The following is a 25493-nucleotide window of genomic DNA, read 5'->3' on the forward strand; positions in this document are numbered from 1 at the left end:
CCTTTCCATAGGCCGGGCCACATATTCAAAGTGTGAATTTGTATCTGTGCCTATTCTTCAGGGGAAAACAGAAACAAAAGTGACATAAGTGCATAGCGGTTGAGCAGCTCTGTAAATTTGTATAATTTAAAGTGTTTTCTTTTTATATGTTTTTGATGTTGTTGTTTGTAATGGATTAAAATTATAAATAAATGCAGTTCGCCCCTGAGGAAGCTATGAGGTTAGCGAAACTTCGGGCTGTAATAGTGGAGTCTTTTGACTTGCACTAAAGCGTTTAATGGTCAAGTAAAGCCGATCTTAAATAAATTATTGAAATTTTTTTTCTTTCGAAAAGTTCGATGCCGAACACTTCTTTTTGCATTATCTTGCATAAACAAATTTTTATGAAACATATTAAATATAATAATACATAAATATAAAAATATAAGCTTAAAGAATGATTAAATCTCTATCGATGGCCATTTGAATTTTTAAAATCGAACAAACCTAGCGGAAGTTATAAATTTTTGCAAAAAAATACAACAAAAACTTTGGTGATATTAGCAGAAGCACATTTTTTCGACCGACATTGTTTGGAAAAAAGGCGTCAAAGTAGCGTATTCGCAACAAAAATGGAGATCTAAAAAATTTCGGGTGGCCCACTAAGGAAACTTTCAACCAATTGTCAGTTAACGACCGCCAGAATATGGGTATTAATTTCGAAATTTTTCTCTACAGCTTGCAGCAAAATTAAAAATAAAATCACAAAAGCCACAACGAGCGGACTTGTTGTTGTTGTATCGAGAAGGTTGCTCCCCGAAGGCTTTGGGGAGTGTTATCGATGTGATGGTCCTTTGCCGGATACAGATCAGGTACGCTCCGGTACCACAGCAACATTAAGGTGCTAGCCCGACGATCTCGGGAACGATTTATATGGCCACATTAAACCTTCAGGCCATCCCTCTCTCGCCACCCCAAGTTCCATGAGGGGGTCGGCAGTCTCGTCTGTTAGTTAAGCAGGATTCGCCGCGGATAGGTGAGGTAGACAATTGGGTTTGGAGGAGATGTATTTTGCGCTGGCAACCTGCAGGGTTGCGCTACACAGCCCCTTGAATCTGGTATTTTAGTCGCCTCGTACGACAGGCATATCTACCGCGCGTATATTCTGATCCCCTAACCCGCTGGGGGCCATCGAGCGGACTCTATTGATACTATAGCTATTTAGACCCTGGCACAGATTTCTTCAGATATCTTTGTATTTTCGAAGTCAGTCAACTTGTAGTGGTGCAGGGGTTTACGCCGATCGCATTCGATACGAATCGGTCAGATGGCGGCGGCTCGACAACGCTCATCTGGCGGATGTGGGTCAAAAAACCTACAGATATGGCTAGACGCCATGGTATTACATTTCTTCCAATGTTGTCCATTTTTTAAAAAAATCTTCACTAAATTTAATATTTATATCCATGGTTATAAAAAATCTCACCTGTATAAACAATATTTTCATCGACGTCTGGGATTGAAGTCTCAAAACTTAGTGGTACGTGAACTTGAACTTCTGTCTTAGAAATTGAAGTATTTCCGGTACTAGAATTTGATGGCAACTATATATTTAAATAAAAACAGTTACGTTAGTATCTGCCTTCTTTGTTAAAACAAAATTTTCCAAATGAAACTTACCGATCCTGGTGCCTTATTAGACGACTCGTCCTCATCATCTTCATCACTGCTTAATGTAAGAATTACTGGCTCAATTTCAGCGTTTCGACGGGCACTGCGTGTACGTCCTCGCGTAGCCCCTGCCATGCCACCACGACCACGTGACAAAGTACCTCCACCAGGACCGCTGGTACTAAAGGAGCTAAGAGCATTCTTCGCTTGAGCTCGGGCCAACATATCACTAGCACGTCGTTTTTCACTGGACGTAATCTCATTGCTGCCAACGACCTTTGGCAAAGTTGCTTCACTTGTTGTTGAGGAGTTGCTATGGGCTAAACTCTTAACACATGGCACACGCTTCGGTGCCTCAAGAAAAACTCGTTTGCAGCGTTCGCATTTAGCATGATCATAACCGCTAAATCCACAACTTTGACATACGGCTAAAAACCCTTGTATAATTTTTCTAGGCACTTCTTCCGTTGTAGCTGTTGATGGGGGAGCTTTAATATTTACCCCACTTGAAGTGGCAGTGCCATCTTTATTAGTAGGTTCAGTAACAACAGTGTTGGGGCATTGAGGATTAGAGCTTTGAGCTGTACTATTAGCTAAGTTACCAAAATTGCCACCTGTTGAAGTTGCCTGCGAAACATTTGTATTTGCGCTACCACTGCTAATTGAAGGAGCATTTGCTGCAGTTAAGTTATTGCAACTTGATGGATCCTGCTGTCTATTCAATTGCAAGGTTTGCTCTGCCCGTGATATTAATTCACTAGCTGATTCTTGAACTGAAAAGCCGACTGTGACAACAAAATCTATATTGGCACCAGGATTTTCCACACATTGTATTGTTGTCGAACTATCAAATGGCACACCAACTTGCTCAAGAAGATCTTGAACTGTGCAGGACTCACGGGGCAAAGTGAATGTTATAAGCCTTTGCTCACCTGACACTAATATTACTAACATTTTTGCACTATTTCGATCTTTTTCTGCCATCTGAGTATTGTTTCTATTCTGCATGACATGTTGAGTGTGAATTTCATAATTGTTATGGGACGTACGATGTACCGCCGATGATGAAGTTGTAGTTGTTATAGGAATTTGAGGTTGCTGCGGTGGTTGAACTTGTTGTGGTGCAACGCGTGCTACTGGCACCATACCGGAATTCCCACTAACATGTGTATTTAACATTTTATTCGTTGGCTGTGTGGCGCCAGCTCGTAATGGTGTTTTCATTTGCAAAATAGTGGCGGTTGTCGTGGTGGGAGAGCCAGTCGTTGGAGGATGTCTCTTGCGATACTCCGCCAATGTTATGCAAGCACCATTTTGTGTGCGAACTAAACGTGTATCGTCCTCCTCTTTTGCGTAATAACTGGTCAGAGTTGTGCCCACAGGATTTGTTATATTAGCCGTAGATATAGGTGGTTTTTGTTGATCTTTTTTAACTACGACTGCTTGAATACTATCCTCCAAATCTAGTTCGTAGTTACCACCGCTACAACCAGCACTCGTAGTACTACTGTTAACTGCACCACTACCAGTAGAAGCCATTACTGGAGTACGAAAACGTGTCCCTACCAGGTGCGTGGTACGTTGTTGTTGCTGCGATGATCCAGCTACTAGTTGTAATTGTTGTTGGTGTGTGTCACCGACTCGGTAGATTTGTCTCACTTGGCCCTGTGGATTCACAATCGTTATACTTTTACCCTGCACCATTGCACTCTGTAGAAGTTGTTGTGATGGTGTTGACTGCTGTGGTGGCAACTGTTGAGACTGTTGGTTTTGCCCTATTGTAACGGGTACCTGAGTGTTTCTTGCAGCCACAGCAGCGGCACCGCGACTACCCCGTGCTGCCCCGCGTGTACGAGTACAACCCACACCCCCTCTGGGACGAGTCGCACGGGCTGCTTGGTGGTGTTGTGGTTGGACTGCAGTTGTTATTGACGGACGTACAGGCCGTCCAACGGCCGACCCTGGTAGACGCGCAATTAATGTATGAGTACCTCCAAGAGCAGGTCCTCCGCGTGGCGATTTGTTACGCATAGCACCACGCATAATTCCCCCTCCGCTGACTCCTCCACCCATTGTGTTTGCCGCCAAATGCTGTTGAACTTGCTGTTGCATTTGTATTTGGGGCTGTTGTTGCAGTTGAGGTTTAAGCTGTGGAGGGTTTTGAGCTGTAGTTGATTGAATTGGATGAAATACTACACTTTGTTGAGTAGGTGCTTGTTGGTGATGCGCAGGTTCTTGTGGAGATGCAGCTACTCTCGTTTGAACAAGTCGGGCATTCATTGGAGTGCCAGTTGGATTAGTTGTGGCTTGTAATTGTATATTCTGCTGTTGTGGAGGTTGTTGTGGTTGCTGTTGGTGCTGCTGCTGCTGTTGCTGTTGGTGAGTTGTTGGCGATTGTTGGAGAACACTTTGAGTCTGAGGTTGCTGCTGCTGCTGCGGTGTATACAATACACGATTTGTATTGTATATAATACGCTGTTGCGGCATCTGTTGACGCATAATAATATCTGGATGTTGTGGAGATTGAATAAGCACCTGCTGTCCCGAGGATTGTTGCAATATTACGTGCGCGTTGTTAAGCATCTAGAGTAAAAGGTGAATACAAAAACGTAATTAAATTAATAGACAACGAGCAAGTTTTATTTTATAACAAAGATGGGAAGTACGCAGCTTTTAAGCAACAGGTTTTTAAATTAAGAACCATTGGTGTTAGTTTATTCGAATTTTCCCAAAACTTGTTTTCGAGTTATTCAAAACACGTTAGTTTCAAAAAAAAGAAACCTTTAGTAAGTAGTGTTCCGAAAAGAAAGTGCCCACTTTTAATTATTTCCAGAAGTGAATGCGCCGGATCATTATGGGTAAAATACTGTTAAGAGTTTGATCTATTCTGGTTGTTTTATTAGCTTCTTCGCCAATAGAGCTTTAATGATTTTCGCTGTATCGCGGATTGGAGAACAAGAGCAAGAAACCAAAGTGTATAGTTACCTTAGTAAAAATAAAATTGCACAAGAAGAAGTGGTAAGTAATAATGTATTATTACAGTCCGAAAGACTTACACCAGCGGGGGCTTAGAATATACCCGCTGCAGTTATGCCTGTCGTAAACGGCGACTAAAATACCAAATTGGTTCAAGGAGTTGTGTAGGGCAACCCTTTCAAGGGATTGCCAGCGCAATTTATAGCTTGTCCAGCCTAATTATCAACCTCACCTACCCATGCCGATTCCTGTTTCTTTAACAGCCGAGGCTCAGGCGGTCCAAAGCTCCTCATGAATCTAGGGGATGGGAGGACGATATGGCCTAAAAGATTTCATGTGGTCATACTAAATCGTTCCGAGATGGTCGGGCCTTATCGCCACAACAACAGTCCGAAAGACTTAAGGTATTTACAAAAAAGGAAAAAAATTGTTTCGAGGATAAAGGGGGTGAATCAAAATAGGGACCTAAATGCATGGAAAATTTTCCATATCAGTTCGAAATTTAGCGAAAAGGTCGACAACCACCGGCATTATGATAAAATTAGCTAATCAGTTAGTCGTTGGGGTTCGCCGCCGGTCGGGCAGGCATGAAGGCGGTGGTGTCCAGCTAGCGAGTCAGCACTAACTAACCAGGGAATGATCCAATCTTACCACCGTAGTGGAAAGGGTCGCCGTCATGGAACGGGCCACCCTCCGCTTGCGGGGGCAACGGATCGCGCCTTCAAGGTTATCTCGTACGTGCCCACGCTAAGCCAAGGGGAGGGGGGCTCGCCGCCTTATGGCCAGCCGACCCTTTTCCCTCCGCCCCGGCTCCGGCCGTAGACTGATCCACCAGCTAAAAGGGGGTAACCGTTGTGCCGCCAGTGTGCACTTCCCCCCAGCCCGGCTACGCCACTGGTACGCGCTCCGTCGCTCAATTGTTGCCGTCGCCACGCCCGCAGTTGCTACCACCGTTCGGCTGTTGCTGTGCTGATTCGCCGCTGCTATTGGCTGATCCCCTACCATCTACGTGGTGGGGAAAACGTCCGACCCCGTTCATCCTTACCTACTCCGTCGGTCGTGCACTGTTACGTCAGGCTATCTCTCTCCAACCACTGCTTTCGTACGGAAAGCTGCTGCCATACATATTCTTCAAGCCATGTGTGTGTGTGCATTCGTCATTAGCATATATATACTGTGTTCATATTAAGTGGGGTTTATGGGACCCTACTCGACCCTGTATTGACTGAGTGCTACCTCAGCCTTCGACAAAACCCACCTCACACCTTAAAAAGCTAAAAGATTCTAACGAAAGAAAATAGCAGTTGACGTACATATATTGGAACAATTTTCCGTCATCCCTTGTCAAATTTGGTTTCAAGACACACCGGTTTCGGCCTTGTGTCTTTTCGAATAGCAGTTGATATTGGGAAAACAGGGATCACCAAAAATCCACGAACGTTTGATACTAAAAAACGTTTACTGAATTAGAATGAATAATTAAACCTGCGTTAAAACGGATGAAATAATGTAATCTTGTTCCAGTATTGTATTAATCCATTCGGTGCAAATGTATACTTTCCAGTGTCACCAATTTTAAAAATTTTGACAAAAAGCTACTCAATTTATGGTATACTATTTATACTAGAGGCTTAGGGGCAATCTGTAATTGTCGTATAAGGACACTGAATCCAAGAAATAAAAAAACGAGGGGAATCCCAAGTAACGTCTGCATCACATTATGACTGCTTTATTTTAATCCAAATTGGTCCATTTATATTTCATCAGATATACAGCAGGATTGCAAAGCAAAGTCGCTTGAACTGTTAATTGAATAAAAGAGAATATACCGAACTTCCCAGCATTGCGCCCAATGGAACAGTCCGTACCGATAAAAAACTTTGAAAAAAATGTACGAAAAGCAAAGGTTGAAACTGCAAAGCCTGTTAATATAGATTCTCTGGACTTATTTTAGTATATTTTTACTCGTACTATGCCTTTGCAAAACTTTGCTTTGTAACTTCAGGCTTCTTTTATTTCAGTTTTTAGCTGACTAATTTGCTCACTACACACTTTTGTTTGTATCCATATTATTTTATGTTTAGGTTGCATTTCCCACGAAGTAAGTATGTACTTACACAATTTGCTGGCATATGCCCATGCATATATTTTGTACATTTAGTAAGTATTAGTGTAAATATGTATTGTAGTACATAAGAATTTTAAGAATAGAAAACAAAAAGAATAAAATAAATAGGAATCCAATTTTTGAATAGGTTAGGTTAGGTTCAAGTGGCTGCCGTCCACATCCGAGTGGCATACTTAGGCCTTTATAGGCCCATTGTGAAACCACACGGATTTGTTCCTACTCTCCTAATCAAACCACTTCGTTGAGTTTGTGAAGCTAACTAAGTGTCGTGTATTGACCTCAGCTATATCAGTCAGATCTACGAGAAACATCTTGCCCATAAAACTTTTTCTTCTTCCACCGAACGCTGGACATTCATAGAGTAGATGCCTTACAGTTTCAGGCTTTTTTTCGTTGCCGCAGCTTCTACAATAATAATTAAATGGAGCGCCAATCCTTTCCGCATGCGGTCCAATACAAACATGACCAGTGAGAGAACCTACAACTAAGGAAAGATCCCTCTTACGGAGGGTGAGAAGCTCTCGCGATCTCTTCTCAGTCCATTCCGGCCATGTCAGTTTTGCCGTGTGGCATCTATCATGATGCACCTGGCTCCCGCTTCCATCAGTAGAGCCTCCTTTATCTTGAGCTTGCAGGTGGAGAGCGGCATGCCCAACCTCTTCAATGATGGCGAAAGTGGAAGGGAGCTACCCTTTCTTGCAAGCTCATCCGCCATCTCATTACTTGGTATGCCCTTATGTCCCGGAACCCATACCAGATGAGTAAAATGTTCAGCCATCACGTTAAGTGATCTGCGACAGCCTACTACAGTTTCAGAATTAGTTGTGACAGAGTCAAGGGCTTTCAGTGATGCTTGACTGTCTAAGAAAATATAAATGTGCTTCTGAGAGACTGTCTTCTGCCTAAGGAAGTCCACAGCATCTTGTATGGCCGCAAGCTCGGCCTCAAATACGCTGCAGTGATCTAGAAGGCGAAACGATCTTTGTATGTCCAATCGTTCCGTATTTTATGACTATATCTTTGGGTAGTTGGTTGAGTATTACATTCATAGCTTCCGTTGGCGTTGTGCGGATGGCTCCGCTTATGCATAGTAGTGCAGATCTTTGCACCTTTGAAGAGAAAAAACCGTCGAGAATTTATTCAGGGCGGGCCACCATACCGCCACCCCGTATAGTAATATTGGCCTAACTATGGCCGTGTATATCTAATGCACTATCATAGGGGACATACCCCATTTCCGTCCAATTGCCCCTTTACATGTGTAGAGGGCAACCATGGCCTTACGGACACGTTCCGTGATGTTTTGTGTCCAGTTCAATTTCTTATCAAGTGTGAGCCCTAGATAGTTGGCGGACTCACTTAACTTAAGCACTGTGTTTGCAAACACTGGAGTTGAGAGAGGTGGTATCTTATATCTTCTCGTAAAGAGCGCCAGCTCCGTTTTATTTGCATTCACGCCCAGACCATTATCAACGGCCCATGCTTCGACCCTTTTTAATTCCACGTGAATCATATCGTAAAGAGTTTGTGGAAACTTCCCACTTATTTTTGAATAAAATACATATTATTTATTCGACCATTGATCAAACAACAAGACTATTTTTGTTATTACTTTACATGGCGATCCTGCCTGCTAAGATCCTACCATGCTAAGATTCTGCCTACTGAGATCCTGCCTGCTGATTTAATCGGCAGACAACTAGACTTGAAAAATAGCAGACCATATGGATTGAAGGTAGCCCCTTATTAATTTCAAAGAATGATGAATTTAGCATTCGCAGGCCTTAAATCTTCACAAGCATTTTTATATATGGATGACTTGGTTGTTGTTGCTGTAGCGATAAGGACACTCCCCAAAGGCCTTGGGGGTGTTATCGATGTTGATGGTCCTTTGCCGGATGCAGATCCGGTAAGTTCCGGTACCAAGCCCGAACATCTCGGGAACGATTTGTTATGACCACATGCGAACGTCTTGGCCATACCGCCCTCCCACCCCATAGATCCATGATGAGTTCGTGAATCGGGTATTTTAGTAGCCTCTTACGACAGGCATACCTACCGCGGGTATATTCTGGCCTCCTAACCCGCTGGGGATGATTTGGTAGTATTAGGTTGTTCCGAAAATCACATGAAAAATTTGCGAGACGTATTTTCAAATTTTAGAAAATATAATTTAAAACTGCATCCTGATAAATGCTTATTTTTTATCCAGGAAGTAACTTATATAGGATATCAGTGCACAAGTAAAGGAATTCTACCAGATCAAAGTAAATTCAAAATTGTTCAATTATCCAACTGCCAAAACAGCTGACGAAGTTAAACGATTTGTTGCATTTTGTAATTATTACCGAAAATTTGTACCAAATTTCGCAGACCATTTAAGAATTTTAACTAGACTTTGTAAGAAGAATGTTTCCCTTGATTGGACGGAAGAATGCCAAAAGGCTTTTGTCTATTTAAAGGAAGCATTAATTAGTCCAAATATTTTGCAATATCCAGATATCAACAGAGAATTTTGTATAACAACAGATGGTTGAGAACCAGAGCTTTCAGCAAGAATAATTTTAGCAACAATTGTTACGTAGAGTCCTTTGTATGCTGTAAGCGGCGAGTACGGGCGATTTTTCGACACCCGCCAGCGGTGCAGTTAGTACTACTCGAAATAGTTTGCGACTCGCTGTAGGTTAGCGGAACTTGCAAGCTCCAATTCGTTCCGTGCTCCTAGAATGGAAATACATGCGTTATTAATTTTTGTTGTACTTAAAATTTTTAAATTTCAAAACGTGGCTACCGTCACGGTGATGCACAATTTTTTTTGTGGGTACGACACAAGAACAACCACATGGAAATCGCCAACTTCAACTGCAAATATCTCCCGACAGAGATAAAATTTGTCTTTTCCGCCTTCGGATTATTGTTCTCGAGATTAATACGCGTCTTTTGACACCTCACTTGATATTTTTGGTAGCGTATTAGCAGTCGATCCCTCAACTAGACTATTACCAAATTTAATTCGACGGGTTACAATTTTTTTTTCGTTTGACGCAAGAGTTCCTACAGAAAAAGGACAACTGTAAAGTTCACTACTGCTTCATGGAGGAATCACCAGGTGAAGTAAATAAAAAAAGACAGAAGATGTACGCTATCTGAAACGGTAGTGATGTATTTTCGACGGACAGAAGAGGGTAAAATTTTTACCCGATTTGAAAAAATAAGAGTAGAAAAAATAAATACCTTGTTACGAAAGCCATTACAGAAATTGCCTTTTTCAGCATATCAGTGCCACCTAAAGCCAATGCAAAATTTAATACAAAGGACCAGTGCGAGTTAACATTACTTTTAGGATCGAATAAAAATAAAAAAATCAATTGGCCTCTTTAACTGACCTTAATTTCAACTGCAGTTGAAGCTTTCATTGAAAAACCGGATATAAAAGACACATGTGTTATTCATATAAAGTACATATGTATGTCAGTGATTTACAAAAACTAAGGCATGACGTGGCTGAATGTGTTTGTAACACTTCAACCATCGTAGGAGTGCGGGTTCAAATCCCACTCCCGGGAGAAAGGGCTGTGAAGAGATTTACAAGGTATAATCGAAACAGCTGTCGCCTTGTCCGTCCTGATGTCACGTTGTTAAAATTTTTCCCAAATTACACTGGTCGACGGCCAAAATTTACCAGAGACGCCGTTATGAAATTCGTATGTAAAACCACCCCCTGATTTCGAAAATCGAGTTCATTTTTGATTCTATGGTACCGTTTTTGAGATATTTGCAATTTACCGTTATTCGAAAAAACCAAAAAGATGGCTCCATTTAATTACGTATATCTCACGAACGGGTCAAGCAATTGCAAATAAGTTTACAGAATCGGAAAGACGATAAAATTTGCTATAAATGCATCATACATTGTTTTTTGCTCAACCATATAGTTTTCGAGATATTAGCTCATCATTTCAGATTTTTGTTTTTTTTTTATGAAAAAATATGAAAAAAATTACTCTTTGCGAGGGCAGCATTCCCAAACCACAACTGTGTTTTCAGATTACATAAAGCTCCGTTTAATTAGAAAAAAGATAAGCTATCACTGAAGAAAATCGATGTAAAACTACGTAAGTTATTAGCGATCAAATAAAAATACCCAGGTTGTGCAACTTCAATGTATGTATACATACATATATAAAAGATATAAAGTGCAAATGGGATATTATCCGGATAAACGAATAACACCATAGCAATGATAATACTTTTTATTTAAATAAATCAAATAGTACTTTTAATACTCGAATTGTTTTATAGTAGGTAGAGTGGTTGCATCGAAAGGAAGAGTGGTTGGGTTCGAAACCTGCTGTAAGCATGTAGTTATAAACATGTATTTCCGTCACTTATGGGTAAGTATGCAGGTAGATTTTCAAAATTATTAGACACAGAAAATTTTTAAAGCCTACATCTAAAGCAGGTAGTATTTTCTTTTCCCGACTTCGTATAAAAAGGAACCTTTCTGTCTAGGTAAGATTTAATTTTTTCAATTTTATTCTTGTTCCGAGTATAAATATGAGTTAATGCGCGTTTAAACTTCATAACATCTGCAAGGCTCGCCGGAGATAGTTCAGTTCATAAGTCAAATTACAAAACCGTGATTTATTAAAAAAAAAAAAAAATGAGTAAAAGGACTCGAGAATTTGAGTGTAATAACGATCCAGATATGTTCTGTTTCATGTGTGGCCAATATACTATAATAAGGCGACGACGAGTGTTCTCAGATCATATCAAAACTTTATACTCCAAGTATTTTGGCATTGAGCCTAAAAATGCTGAAAAGCCATGGACACCGAACACCTTGTGTACATCGTGTCGAGTAGAATTGATTCAGTCGGAATCAGGACAACAAAAAAAATTTGATACACCAATGATATGGAGAGAACCTACTTGCCATTCAATAGAGTGTTATATTTGTCAAACAAAAGTACTTGGCGTTGGAAGATCAAGAAGAGTAACCTATGCCAGCGTACCTACAGTGACATTACCAGTGCTACATTCAACGGCAGTTGCGGATCCAGTTCCATTGTCAACAGTAATATCTGAGTGCGGGGAATCAAGTAGTACTGAATTTCGCATGGGAAACGAGAGAAACGTTCTGTCACAAGCACAACTTAATGATTGGATAAGAGATTTGGAACTATCCAAGGAAAAGGCCGAGATCCACACTTCCCGTATGCAACAATTTAAATTTGTGTCATCCGATGTTAAGGTGATATATTGTAGAACTCGTCACGAACAATTTTCCAAACACTATACCAAGAAAGACAGTATATGCTACTGCAACGACATTCCTGGTTTATTCAAAGAGTTTGGTCAAATATATGATTCAAAAGAGTGGCGATTGTTCATAGACAGCAATAAACTGAGTTTGAAGGCTGTATTATTGCATATTGGTAATAAAAAGCCTTCTATCCCGATCGCACATGCAGTAAATACAAAGGAATCCTACGAGGAAATGCAAAAACTACTCAAATTTATTAAATATGAAGAGCATGATTGGAAAATATGTTCTGATCTCAAAGTCGTTTCAATGCTATGCGGTCTACAAAGTGGCTACACCAAGCACTGCTGCTTCCTCTGCAAGTGGGATAGCCGAGCTCGTAAGGACCACTACGTCAGAAAGGATTGGCCGGAAAGAGTCGAGTTTACCGTTGGTGTGGATAACATCAAATACACCCCTCTTGTCAAGAAAGAGAAAATCATACTTCCACCCTTACACATCAAGCTCGGTCTCATTAAAAACTTTGTTAAGGCTTTGGCCAAAGAAGGCGAAGCATTCGACTATTTGAAAACAATTTTTCCAGATATTTCTCAAACCAAGATAAAGGAAGGTATTTTTGTCGGACCACAAATAAAAAAGTTGATCAACAATAATCAATTCAAAGGACTACTCTCATCAGTTGAGGCAGCAGCGGGATCCTTTGAAAAGGTCGTTGCTTCTTTTCTCGGTAGACACAAAACCCCTAACTACGAGCAGATAGTGAATGACTTAATCAATAATTATGCGAAAATGGGTAAATATTAAAGGCCTATTAAAATTAATTTCCCAAAATTCTATAACTTGTTTACCTAAGTAATATTTTCTTTCCAGGCGTAAATATGTCGTTAAAAATTCACTTTCTGCACTCACATTTGAGCTTTTTTCCGGCAAATCTTGGCGACGAAAGTGACGAACATGGCGAAAGGTGTCATCAGTAAATGAAATTAGTTGAAAATCGATATCAAGGATTCTGGGACGTCGCAATGATGGGTGATTACTGCTGGTTTCTCATAAGAGAAACCGATCCTAAACTGAATAAGCGTCAAAGTCGAACACATAATTATTTCGACTACATAGTAAAATAAAATTAAGATAAAGATTGTTAGAATATAGTACAAACATAAATAAATTTAAAAAAAAAAGTTAAAAATATGGGTAATTTCATTCATAAATTGAACTTTTAACTAAATAGAAACAGAGCATTGCTAGATATTTCACTCTTCTTTATACCATACATACGTTTTGAGGTATACGTTGAAATTGCGCAACCTGGGTATTTTTATTTGATCGCTTATAACTTACGTAGTTTTGCATCGATTTTCTTCGATGATAGCTTATCTTTTTTCTAATTAAACAGAGCTTTACGTAAATAAAAAATATTTGGAAAAAAAGTTGTGGTTTTGGAATGCTGCCCTCGCAAAAAGTAATTTTTTTCATATTTTTTCATAAAAAAAAAACAAAGATATGAAATGATAAGCTAATTGCATTCGCGTCATATTCAACCAAGGATCTTCCCCTGCACAGTACTACTGAAGACTTTCGAAGAATGTTTTTCTCATTCCTACAAGAACCCCAAAATTCTTGTATTATACCTTATTTTGAAAAAAATTTCGCCTAAAGAGTGGTGTTCTAAATATACAAAAAATTGTAACTCACTGTTGCTGTTTGGCCCTAAAATCAGAACACTAGGTTAGGTCAGGTTAGGTTAACCAGGCTGTTGAAGAAGCGTGAGCCCAGAAATCTGAGTCTTCTTCTTTGTAGCGCCGGGCATCGGCAGAGAAAGCGGTAGATCGACTCTTCTTCCTCCTGATCCTGACAACTTCTGCAGGGGGAGCCTGTTCATAACACTAAGATGAGAGGAATGTTACACTTAAGTTTGTTATTATATATTAGAAGAGCATATGTTTTAATCCCGACTCTCAACGATAAATCAATAAAGCAGATGAACATGTCAATGAATTTTAAGGGACGGAAACACATTTAAGACTATCACGATCACTTCCAAGTGCGACTGTAAAACTTTTCATCGAACCCGAAACCCATTTGAGTTCCGCCAGAGGCAGAAAAGTTCATTTAATAATTTGGGAAAATTTTTAACAACGTGACATCAGGACGGACAAGGCGACAGCTGTTTCGATTTTACCTTGTAACTCTCTTCACAGCCTTTTCTCCCGGGGGTGGGATTTGAACCCGCACTCCTACGATGGTTGAAGTGTTACTAACACATTCAGCCACGTTATGCCTTAGTTTTTGTAAATCACTGACGTACATATGTACTTTATATGAATAACACATGTGTCTTTTATATCCTGTTTTTCAATGAAAGCTTCAACTGCACTTGAAATTGAGGTCAGTTAAAGAGGCCAAATTGAATTTTTTATTTTTATTCGATCCTAAAAGTAATGCTTACTCGCACTGGTCCTTTGTATTAAATTTTGCATTGGGTTTAGGTGGCACTGATATGCTGAAGAAAGCAATTTCTGTAATGGCTTTCGTAGCAAGATATTTATTTTTCTACTCTTATTTTTTCAAAGCGGGTAAAAATTGTACCCTTTTCTGACCGTCGAAAATACGTCACTACCGTTTCAGATAGCGTATATCTTCAGTCTTTTTTTATTTACTTCACCTGGTGATTCCACCATGCTTTGTTTAATATATATAGCTTTTAAGAGTTTTTATCGTGGTACCAAGAGCTTACAATTTTCTACGTTTATACTCAAACCCATGTATATTTGAGTAGTAACTTTATAAGTTTTACAAGAATGTTGAAAATTGAGTTTTCAATTAAAAACCCCAAAAATTGCTTGTGCGTGACAATGCCTTACAATATTTTATAACATAAAATATACATTTTATACAGCATTTTCTGCTTTAAATATAGATTAAGATCGAAAAAAAGTTTATTATAAGAGTGTTAAACTTGGTTTAGATTTGGAATATATAAAATAATAATAAATTTGGAATATATTCACGCTTTCTACACATTCTAGAATGAGAGAAAATTCTGTTATACAGTACAGTGCAAAATACTAAGGCCGATATTACATTTGCCCTTTCCTATCTGTATTTAATTAGCGAGACATGCTCTTATACCTCATACAATTGTTTTTCTTATTGACATTAGAAAAATTACAAAGTTTACAAACGGCGATGGTTACTAGGCCATGTTTCTGAATTTCACTTCTTCATCAGCTAGCTTGTCGGGAGCTGAGTATTGAATTCGTAATCTTTCCTCAATTTCGTTTGCCTCATTTCTGAAATACATTCGAAGCTTTAAATCTTCAGAGCTTCCGCAACCCAACTGTCAACCTCACCTAAGCGAGGGGAGTCCTGTTGCAAATATGAATGTATCACAAACATATTTAGCAGACAAGGCTCTGGCCTAAGAGGTTTAATGTTTCTGAGATGGTCCGGGCTATTAGCTTAATGGGGCTTGTTACCGCGTTGTGTCTTTATCGTTAATACAACAAAAACAACCTTTTTTCAAATACATTTGAAAAAGGTTTAGATCTACAACTCGAGAAAGGTCTCGGAAAGTTGGTATTTTTACTGTTGCACAGTGTTATGTTAAATTTTATACTCACTTGTGTTTGCTGAGGCTGTGGTTGCTGTGTCTGCATGCGATAAACAATTTGTTGAGGTTGTTGTGGCGCCTGCATTGAATGCTGCTGATGTACAATTTGTTGTTGTTGTTGCTGATATTGCTGTTGCTGCACATGTAATTGCTGTTGCTGTTGTTGATGTTGTATCTCCTGTTGCTGTTGTTGCACCAACGAGTTTGTAGGTTGCAATATTTGTTCCGTTGTATAATATAACTGCGCCTGCTGTTGTTGCTGTGTCTGTTGTGCCAACTGATGATGATCTTGCTGCATTTGCTGGGGTTCATGCACATAATGCTGCGGTTGTTGATGATGATGTTCATACATAACTTGTTGCTGATGCTGTACTGTTTGCTGCTGTTGTTGTTGTTGCTGCTGTGATATTTCATCACCGACAATATATTGGGTGGTTGATGCTGCTGATGGTTGTTGGTATTGCTGTTGGGCTGGTACACTCGCAGCCTGATAAACTACCTGCTGACCTTCGTTAAGCATTAATTGATCATCCGGTAAAAGAAGTTGCTGAAAGATGTGTCGAAATGGAAATTATCAAAAACATTAATTATCCCCTACTTTTCAGTAAATTACTGAATATATTTTATTGACTCTAGGGACAAATTTCGTATGACATACATATGTACAATAAGAGTTGCAATTTTTCATTCTTTGTTTGGTTTACAAAGATCGCGTTTTCCAGTACTTCGCTTTAGTGGGTGAGCTAAATGTAAATATAGTTAAGGTACGGTCTTGTGTAAATGTAGAACGAATCAGAAGTTTGAGATGCTTTTAACATAAAGTCGAAGCTTTAAGCAAAGCGTGTTATACATTATCAACTTTCACAAATTTCCATAAGAAATTATTTGCATAACTTTTCATCTTTATGTAATAAAGCAATGCTTTTCGCTTTTACTCTGCCGTCAGCCTAAATCTGGCCTTATCGCAACATATATTTTACACATTTAGGCCCGGTTTTTCAGTGCGAATTGAAACCCCAGTTAAAGTTCTATAATTTAACCTTGCTACTTTTTTCGATAACATACAAACATATATTTTTCTGCTCTTCTCAGTTTAAGCGGCCGAAGTGGCAGGGTTAACTGGAGTTTCAATTCGCACTGAAAAACCGGACATTACAGACCTACATTTTAGGGTGCATTATTGAACAGCACATTTGTCTTATCAACTCATTATCGATATTTTGAGCATCGAATCGCTTTGGTTCGATACTATTGCGTTTCCAATACTCCTAGACTAGAGAAAGAATTTATTCTTGCATCGCTACTGGTTAGGTTAGGTTAGGGCTTGCAACGAACTAACATCGAAAAGGAGTATTTGTATGTAAAGCCGGAACTGGATTTAAGCTTGAATAAGGAAGTTCAGCCTCTAATTCACATCACCTTTTCTTTCTTGGAAAACCACAAAATAGAAGAAAGGTGGTTCATGTGGAGAGTCTAACAGCGGTTGGATAGAGAGATGTATCTGATGGGAACGATCAGACTTAGATGGAGGGCAGTGTGGCCAACATAAGCAGTTCTATACATCACTATGCTGCTAATAAATAACAACAGTAAAGTAAGCAACCACTCATACATATGTACCAGTGAGCTGCAATTATTCATGTTTTAAAGTTATTAGTGGACTAACCAAAAAATTAGTATTAGTGCGTACACAAACAAAGAATATCAAGCACTTATATCCACTAAAACACATTTACATAGTCATGCTTCTTAAAATGAATAACCGCTCATAAGCCACGAAGCAGTTCAGTACTCAATTGTCTTACTGAGCAAGAAAGTCAACTGTGTTATACGAAAACACTAATTTGAATCAGTATGACTAACAGTACAATACAATGAATATAGTCATATCAGTCTTCTGACGCTAGCAACACAACGATGTACACGAAACTAAACTGAACACAGCGCAAAAGAAAAACCGATAATAAACGAAGTATACAGTGTATTACAGACGAAACCAACATGCTACTGAGTTAAAGCGACTATGATTTCAGTTTATTCTCAATAATGTCATATATGTATGGGACATATGTGTTGCGGGGCACTCGTATATATTTTCTATTTTATGTGCTAGTCACTCATAGTATTTGTCTGTACTTGACTAAGTACACATTTAGACACAATTTTTTGGCTCATGACCAGCGGTGGGCACCACTACATTTACACGGTTACCAAATTGAGCATGTGTTAGTAAACACAAACGCGTAGCGAGCACGAAAGCAAAATCAATTATTTATTTAGTTTGAGTTCAATGCTTGAACGGTGAACACGTGCCACACGCACTCTTTGGTACTCTGTTTTAAGCGCGCGTGCAACACTTCCTCACTGTACGACCATCGAAATCAAACTAAAAGAGCTGTCGTCGATTTTGACGAAGAAGCCATTGTGATCTCGCTTATCGTATACATATATGGTCGCTTAGCAGGTGCTAAGCTCACGCCCACCCCGGCTCATGACTAAGTGCACTAATTTTATTAGTACTCAAAGCAGACCTCTGATATGTACATGTAAACATCAAACCAAGCAGCCATACATTCATGCAAATAGCGAAGCTAAGAGCGAAAAGGTAATTTCGCATACACACATGTAGTAATCACCTAAGAGCAGAAGTTATTACTCACACAAACACACGCATATAAATAGAAGACAAAAGTGAATACCAGCACGATTGCCACACCATGTTTTCATTTGGGACCAAAATTAATCGAAAAAAAGGACCAACTCTCACAAAAAGGACCAATTTTTTGTTTTATTTTATTGGTATACAAACAATTCGGCAATTCACAGGAGTGTCGTTTTGAAATATAAAATTTTGGTATGTTTCCATGGTTTCCTATATAAAGTTTTACTATAGTAAAGACTTTGTTTTAGTTCAAGCTGAACAAACAAAAATAAATTGTAATTTATTTCACATTTCTAGAATAAGTCGATGTCTTTCACCAACCAAACGCTATGCACCTAGTTTTGCTCACAAAACTCTTAGTTCCAGCATTCTGTTGTTGATTTTAATGAAATAAAATCTATAGCGCAGTTAGGGTTTAGTAAGGAACGGTTCTAAAATTATGTGAAGAACGGAGTAAATCATAAATGAAACTAAGCAATTTTGTTAGTCCTATTTTTATAGATACTCTTTCTCTTAACGTTTAAACTTTATATCAGAGCCTAGAATCAGAACGTGTGAGTTTCGTTATCAGGCCTCAGGGGTTAATGGGGTTCTGCATTTTCTTCCGAAAACAAATCTATTTTGCATTTGCTTCAAAAGAATTTCTTTTTTCGCCCAGATCATTTTGATATATAGAAGTCTATATCTATCTCGATTAGTTTATGCCGTTACGGGGTACCGTTATGCGAACAAAGTTAATATACTCTGTGAGCTCTGCTCAGCTGAGTATAAACATTTTGAAAGCTCACGGCAGAGTGCTCGCTATAACCTATGCTAGGCGATAAACAATTTTTATTTCCATTTATTTTGAAACGTTTCTGGCACTGTCACAGTGTCTCTTTTACAATTGTCCATAAAAATTCATTTTAATAGCTTTCTATTTTTAAATTATAGCAACGCTTCTCACTTCCACTGTGTCGTTAGCCTTACTTTCTCTTTGGCACGTTGATATATTTATTACTTCACAAACTCTCAATTCTTGAATTAAGTGAGTGGCAAGTACACTTAATATAAAACAAATTAGTTTCATTCTTTTACTTAATTTTTAATTCATTTAACTTGACCGCCATCGTAATGGCTTCATCAGTGGCAAGCCCTTTAAAATTTCTTAGAGGCAAACATGCATTGAAAGCCCTACTAGTGACAAAAATCGTTAACTACCGCTCGAAATATCTAGCCATTATTATTATTATCATAAAACAACAGTTCTTTTTGATAAGTCGGTTGTTTCATCAACAATTAACGACAGTGTGATTGCAAACACTTTTCTTCTTAATGCCTCGCCTAAATTGTTGTCTAGGTAAAATGTCACTGTCCTGGTACATTTTATTGCCAAGCAATTTTTTTTGGTGAGAATTTCCTTGAAGTAAATTCAATATTATATGTGGGTTAACAAATGTGCGGCAAATTCGATCGGATTTAGTCAACAAAATTATAAGACCATTGCATGGAGCAAGATTGCGTACAGCCACTGGAGAGGACACCCAGTGGCAGAGATTGTTGATGAAATCGTTATTGGTGTGGACTTCTTAATCAACCAAGGCATCAAGATCGACATGCAAAACAAGACGATGCGATATAAGACCATGGATGTGCCACTTAATTTCGGCTACGAGAGAGGCTACAGCAGTAAACGAGTGCTGGTGGAAGAGAGTCAGCAAATACCACCAAAATCCGAAGCAGTCATCTGGGCAAAGGTTGATGGAGATTGTGGGACAAAAAAATTGTGGGTTGTAGACGCAGCAAATAAATCAACACCAAATATACTTGTAGGAAAAACCCTGGCTATGACAAAACAACATGGACGTATCCCTGTAAGAGTACTCAATGAGTTCAAATCACCACTTAAACTTACCAAAGGAGCCATATTGGGAAGATGCCAAGAGGCTGAAGTAGTAATCAATTGTGAACAATTCCAGGAAAATGTTTCAACTAGAAAAATTGATCTTACAGACGGCATCATGGCATGGACGGAGCGACTAAAGAAAGACTATCGAGTAAGGCAAAACAACTGATTCTAAAGTACGCAAACATATTTGACCAGGATTGTTCCAAACCAGGCCGCACCAACGTGGTGAAACATCAAATCGACACTGGAGATGCGAGGCCGATTCTTCAAGCTCCTCGTAGTGTTCCACTGGAGAAACGGGAAGTTGTGAGTCAAATCATAGAAGAAATGAGCGACAGCGGCGTCATAGAACCATCAGCTAGTCCATGGAGCTCACCGGTGGTACTTGTAAAGAAGAAGAATGGAAAAATGAGGTTTTGCGTGGACTACCGTGGACTAGCTATCTGGTACAAAATGGTTTTCCACCCTGGACTTAAAAAGTGGTTACTGGCAAGTGGAGGTGAAGGAGGAAGACAAGGAAAAAACATCCTTCAGTGTCGGAGATGGTCTCTGGCAGTTTACAGTAATGCCCCTTGGACTATGTAATGCACCAGCTACTTTTGAGAGACTCATGGATCAGGTACTGAAAGGACTACATTGGAAAACATGCTTAGTGTAACTAGTAGATATCATCGTATTGGGAAAGAACTTTGAAGAACATCTTAAGAACTTGGAGGAGGTTTTCCAAAGAATAGCTGGTGCTGGTCTGAAACTTAGTCCCAAAAAGTGTTCTCTGCTCAAGAAGCAAGTTAGTTACTTGGGTCATAAAGTAACGACGGAGGGCATCTGCACCGCGAATGAAAAGATAGAAGCAGTAAAGGATTGGCCAAGACCACAGAATCTGCATGAGTTAAGAAGTTTCCTTGGGCTGTGCACATATTACCGGCGATTTGTACCAAATTTTGCCAGCGTAGCCCATAGCCTCCATGAGCTTACAAGAAAAAAAAAGCTTTTGAATGGAAGAAGGAGAAAGAAGTGGCGTTCCAAGCATTGGAAGAGCGTTTGTGCACTGCCCCAATGTTGGCATATCCGATTCAAGGAGCAACGTTTATTCTATATACTGATGCGAGCGGATATGCTACAGGAGGCGTTTTATTACAACTGGTAGATGGACAAGAGAAGATAGTTGCATATTACAGCCGATCAATTGAAAAACCAGAGAGGAACTATTGCGTTACACGGAGAGAGCTGTTGGCATTGGTAGAGTGCATTAAACATTTTCACAAGTACCTCTACGGGCAGCGATTCCGCGTCAGGAAAGATCACACAGCGTTGAAATGGCGCCTGCAGTTCCGTAATCCAGAAGGTCAATTGGCACGGTGGACCGAGCGATTACCAAGCTATGACTTTTCCATTGAGCATCTAAAAGGTAGTACCCATGGAAATGTTGATGCAATGTCACGAAGACCATGTAGTTTGGAATGCAAACACTGTTCAAAAGCTGAGGCTAAAGACATTATAGATGTCCGGCTAATGACGTGTACGGATGAATGGGACAAGGAACAACTAAGGAAGTTCAGCTAGAGGATACAGATATATCACATGTTATGCAAGGGCTCGAACGAAACGAAAGACCAAATAGAGGGGAGATGTCAGACCCCAGCGGGTTAGGAGATCAGAATATACCCGCGGTAGATATGCCTGGCGTAAGAGGCGACTAAAATACCAGATTCAAGGGGCTGTGTAGCGCAACCTTCAGGTTGCCAGCGCAATATATAGCTTCTCCAAACCCAATTGTCAACCTCACTTATCCGCGGCGAATGCTGTTTCACTAACAGACGAGGCTCTGGCGACCCCAGGCTCCTCATGGAACTTGGGGGTAGGGAGGGAGGGAATGGCCTGAAGGTTTAATGTGGCCACATAAATCGTTCCCGAGATGGTCGGGCTAGCACCTTAATGGTGCTATGGTACAGGAGCGTACCGGATTTGTATCTGGCAAAGGACCATCACATCGATAACACTCCCCAAAGCCTTCGGGGAGCAACCTTATCGCTACAACAACAAGGAGATGCCAGCGGAGAGTCCTATTGCGACAGTGCAACAGTTTAGAAGTGATATCCGGTTGCTTGCATCGAGAATGGGAGAGTGAGGATGGTCCATGTAAGGGGAAACTGATAGTTGTTCCCAGGAAAAGGATTCCTGACGTTGAGCTACATAATGGTGCAAGTGGAGGTCATCTGGGAATCACGATGACGCTCGAGAAAATTAAGCAGAGATTCTATTGGGTTGGTTGCCGTCAGTCGGTCACTGAGTGGATTGCCAAATGCGAGGTTTCCAGCAGAGCGAAAGGGCCCAAAACACGAAGTCATGGCCAGTTGAAGAAATGTAACTCAGGTGCGCCATTTGAAAGGATCGCTATGGATGTCGCAGGTCCATTTCCTACTAGCAACCGCGGAAACAAACATGTACTGGTGGTTATGGATTATTTCACCAAGTGGCCAGAGGTATACCCAATCCCAAATCAAGACGCGGGACCAGTAGCAGAAGTGTTTACGAACAATTGGTTTGCAAGGTATGGTGTACCAATGGAGTTACATTCTGACCAAGGCAGGAATATTGAATCAGCTGTGTTCCAAGAAATGTGTAAGACATTAGGCATTCGAAAAACACGGACAACTGCATTGCATCCTCAGTCCGACGGTATGGTGGAACGATTCAATCGAACCTTGGAGGAGCACTTAAGGAAAGTAGTAAAGAAGTTCCATAAAGAGTGGGATACACATATATCATTATTCTCGATAGCTTACCGATCGGCAGTACATGAGACAACGGGCCAAACCTCCGCAAAGGTAATTTTTGGCAATGACCTTCGACTGCCAGTTGATTTGAAGTTTGGGATAAATGCCGATACGGAAGTAAATGCCAAGAAATCCACTGGTGTCTTGGAGGAAGAGATGACGGAAATACACGATCTTGTAAGACAACGAGCCAAGATAATAAGTGACAAGTTGAAAGCCAGATACGATAAAACAATTAATTCGGAAGGTTTTCGGGAAGGAGATTTGGTGCTAATATACAACCCACAACTAAAAAAAACGTTCGTCCCCGGAATTGCAGTTTGGGAAGGCCCATACAAAGTTGTAAAACGGATCAACGATGTAGTTCACCGCATACAAACAATTGGCAAACTACGAAACAAAATAAAAGTGGTTCGTTTGAAAAGGTTGGCAGCGTTTAGATCAGAAAATTTGCAGAAACCTCCGACGGTTTGAACCCCTGAAAATTGGGTTTTGCAGAACTATTTATTGTTTAAATGCTCTTATCTCTAGGGCTTGAGCTGATCTGAATATGTTTTTTAACTCCTCAGGTGCTGACTACACTTTTCCTTACGTTGCCTTAATTAACAATTTAAGATCTTATTTTTCTTAGCATTAAGGTAATGGAAAATTTGCATAATATAGTCTGTAAGAATTTATAAATTCAAAGATTCAACTTAAATAAATAAAAGGACCAAAATTGAAGAGAAGGGATCAGCGGACAAAATAGGATTGGAATGGACCAAATTCGCAACCGTGAATACCAGACACATAAAAGAGAAATAAATAAGCAGCGAGAAGACAGTTAGCGAAAAGTCTAGACCTTAGGAGAATTGGGGGAACGAGGTAGCCGAAAGTATAAAAGTAGCGCAGTCCAAGCGATGATAAATCAGTTTGATTTTAACGCGAGAGTATTGTAATTGTGAAATACTACAACAGTATAGTTGTATATAAACGCTTCCCATGGCAGCCGGTTCTACGTACCGGAGCGACTCGGGATTTTTCTCGACCAAGGGCTGTCATTTCAGCGTAACCCCATTTAATTTGTAGCGTCCCTCCCAGCAGACCCTTGCAGCGGGACTGCGCCATATTCTCCTGCTTCGGGAAGGTATCGAACCCAATCCGGGGCCTGTACCTGAATCCGGTTCAGAGAAAAGATTTTGCTGCGTTTGCCGGAAAAGACTCTTTTAGGATGGTCACACTCTTGTCAGTGTGTCACGTGTAAGGGATGGTTACAGCGGACGGGATGTTCTGGGCTAGATCCCAAAACCCGTCGTCCCCGTAACTTTTACAAATCTTTTGTGGCACCTTGCTGTTCACGTTCAAGGGCGTCCCGTAGTCTGCGCCTTAGGCGCCTGCCTTGGACAGTACCACTTTCCTAGATGTTCTGGTCTCAACGACGGTAACGCCCGACGAGTTTCATGGCGCCATGCTGCCAGGCCGCAAACCCAACTACGCCGGATACTCCAATGCTTACCCAAGGACGTCCAGTCCCAGGGCCACAACAGCACTTGTGTCCTGGCCTCCTCAACTCAGGTCACCCCTCACTTACCTCCAGGGTGACGACGTCTTCCCAGTTGCACTTCAAAATACTGCATAAACTGTAATGGGTTAACTGGGAAGATCACGGAGATAGTTGATTTTATGAAGCGACACAACATCCGCATTGCCGCGATCCAAGGGACTAAACTCGCGGCAAGATTTATTTTGCACACCTGCTCTGGGTATAACGTCCACAGAAAAGATCGCGAGAATGGAAATGGAGGCGGTTTCACTTTTATCGCCCACCACTCAGTGCAATATAATCTATTTGATCCGGCATCGGCTGCAAGGACAGTGTTTTGGAACTTCAAGCTATATCATCAATATCTACATCCTTCCTGTCACCTGTTGCCCCAGTGGATACTGCCCTGACATCAGCGAACTACTCACTGGCGATAATCGCATTATCTTAGGCTCTGTGGCATTCTAACCTACAGGCGGACAGCAGAGGCGAGATGTTGGCTGACCAAATAGAAGAAACGACGTTCTGCACGATAAACGGAGACGCCCCCCTCGTATTGTAGGAGGCTGTCACAATTCGCCAGATATTTCAATCGTGACGCAGGACTCCTAAACTGCGCCAACTGGCAGCCGATGGTAACATTTTCATCCAACCACCAACCCATACTCCTTTCGCTCGAGCGATCTGACGACTTCATCACTACGGAAAAACGCATTTTTATCAATTTTAAAAAACAAAAGTGGGAAGATTACAAAATGACAATCGTTTTGCTGCCCTCCCTATTCCGACTGATGCCCGTCAAGGGGAGCGTGCTTCCGCAAGGCCATTGAATCCGCTTTGGGTCGTTTTATTCCCGCCGGAAGAATCCCGGAAATCCGGCCACATTTTACAGCGGAGACCCCAACTCTAGCGAGAGAACGTGACCTTATAAGACAGCAGGATCCCGGCGACCCCCAAATAAGGGATATAAACCAATGCATCATATTGCTCGTGATGAACACAAGAGGGAGA

General features: G+C 40.5%; 1 protein-coding gene across 2 annotated transcripts in view; it reads right to left on the reverse strand.

Annotated features, from left to right (window-relative positions):
- Positions 1-25493, reverse strand: part of velo (veloren) — a 219342-nt gene that overhangs the window by 68782 nt on the left and 125067 nt on the right. For both annotated transcript variants that reach the window (XM_067789032.1, XM_067789031.1), the window contains 3 exons: positions 15644-16180; positions 1660-4233; positions 1466-1583 (listed from right to left, as the gene is read on the reverse strand). In XM_067789032.1, the coding sequence (XP_067645133.1) occupies positions 1466-1583; positions 1660-4233; positions 15644-16153 (3202 nt within the window). In that variant the 5' untranslated portion in view covers positions 16154-16180. The remainder of the gene's footprint in view (positions 1-1465; positions 1584-1659; positions 4234-15643; positions 16181-25493) is intronic.

Source organism: Eurosta solidaginis, chromosome 5 (assembly GCF_040869045.1).
Source record: "Eurosta solidaginis isolate ZX-2024a chromosome 5, ASM4086904v1, whole genome shotgun sequence".
In the NCBI taxonomy this organism is placed as follows: Eukaryota; Metazoa; Arthropoda; class Insecta; order Diptera; family Tephritidae; genus Eurosta; species Eurosta solidaginis.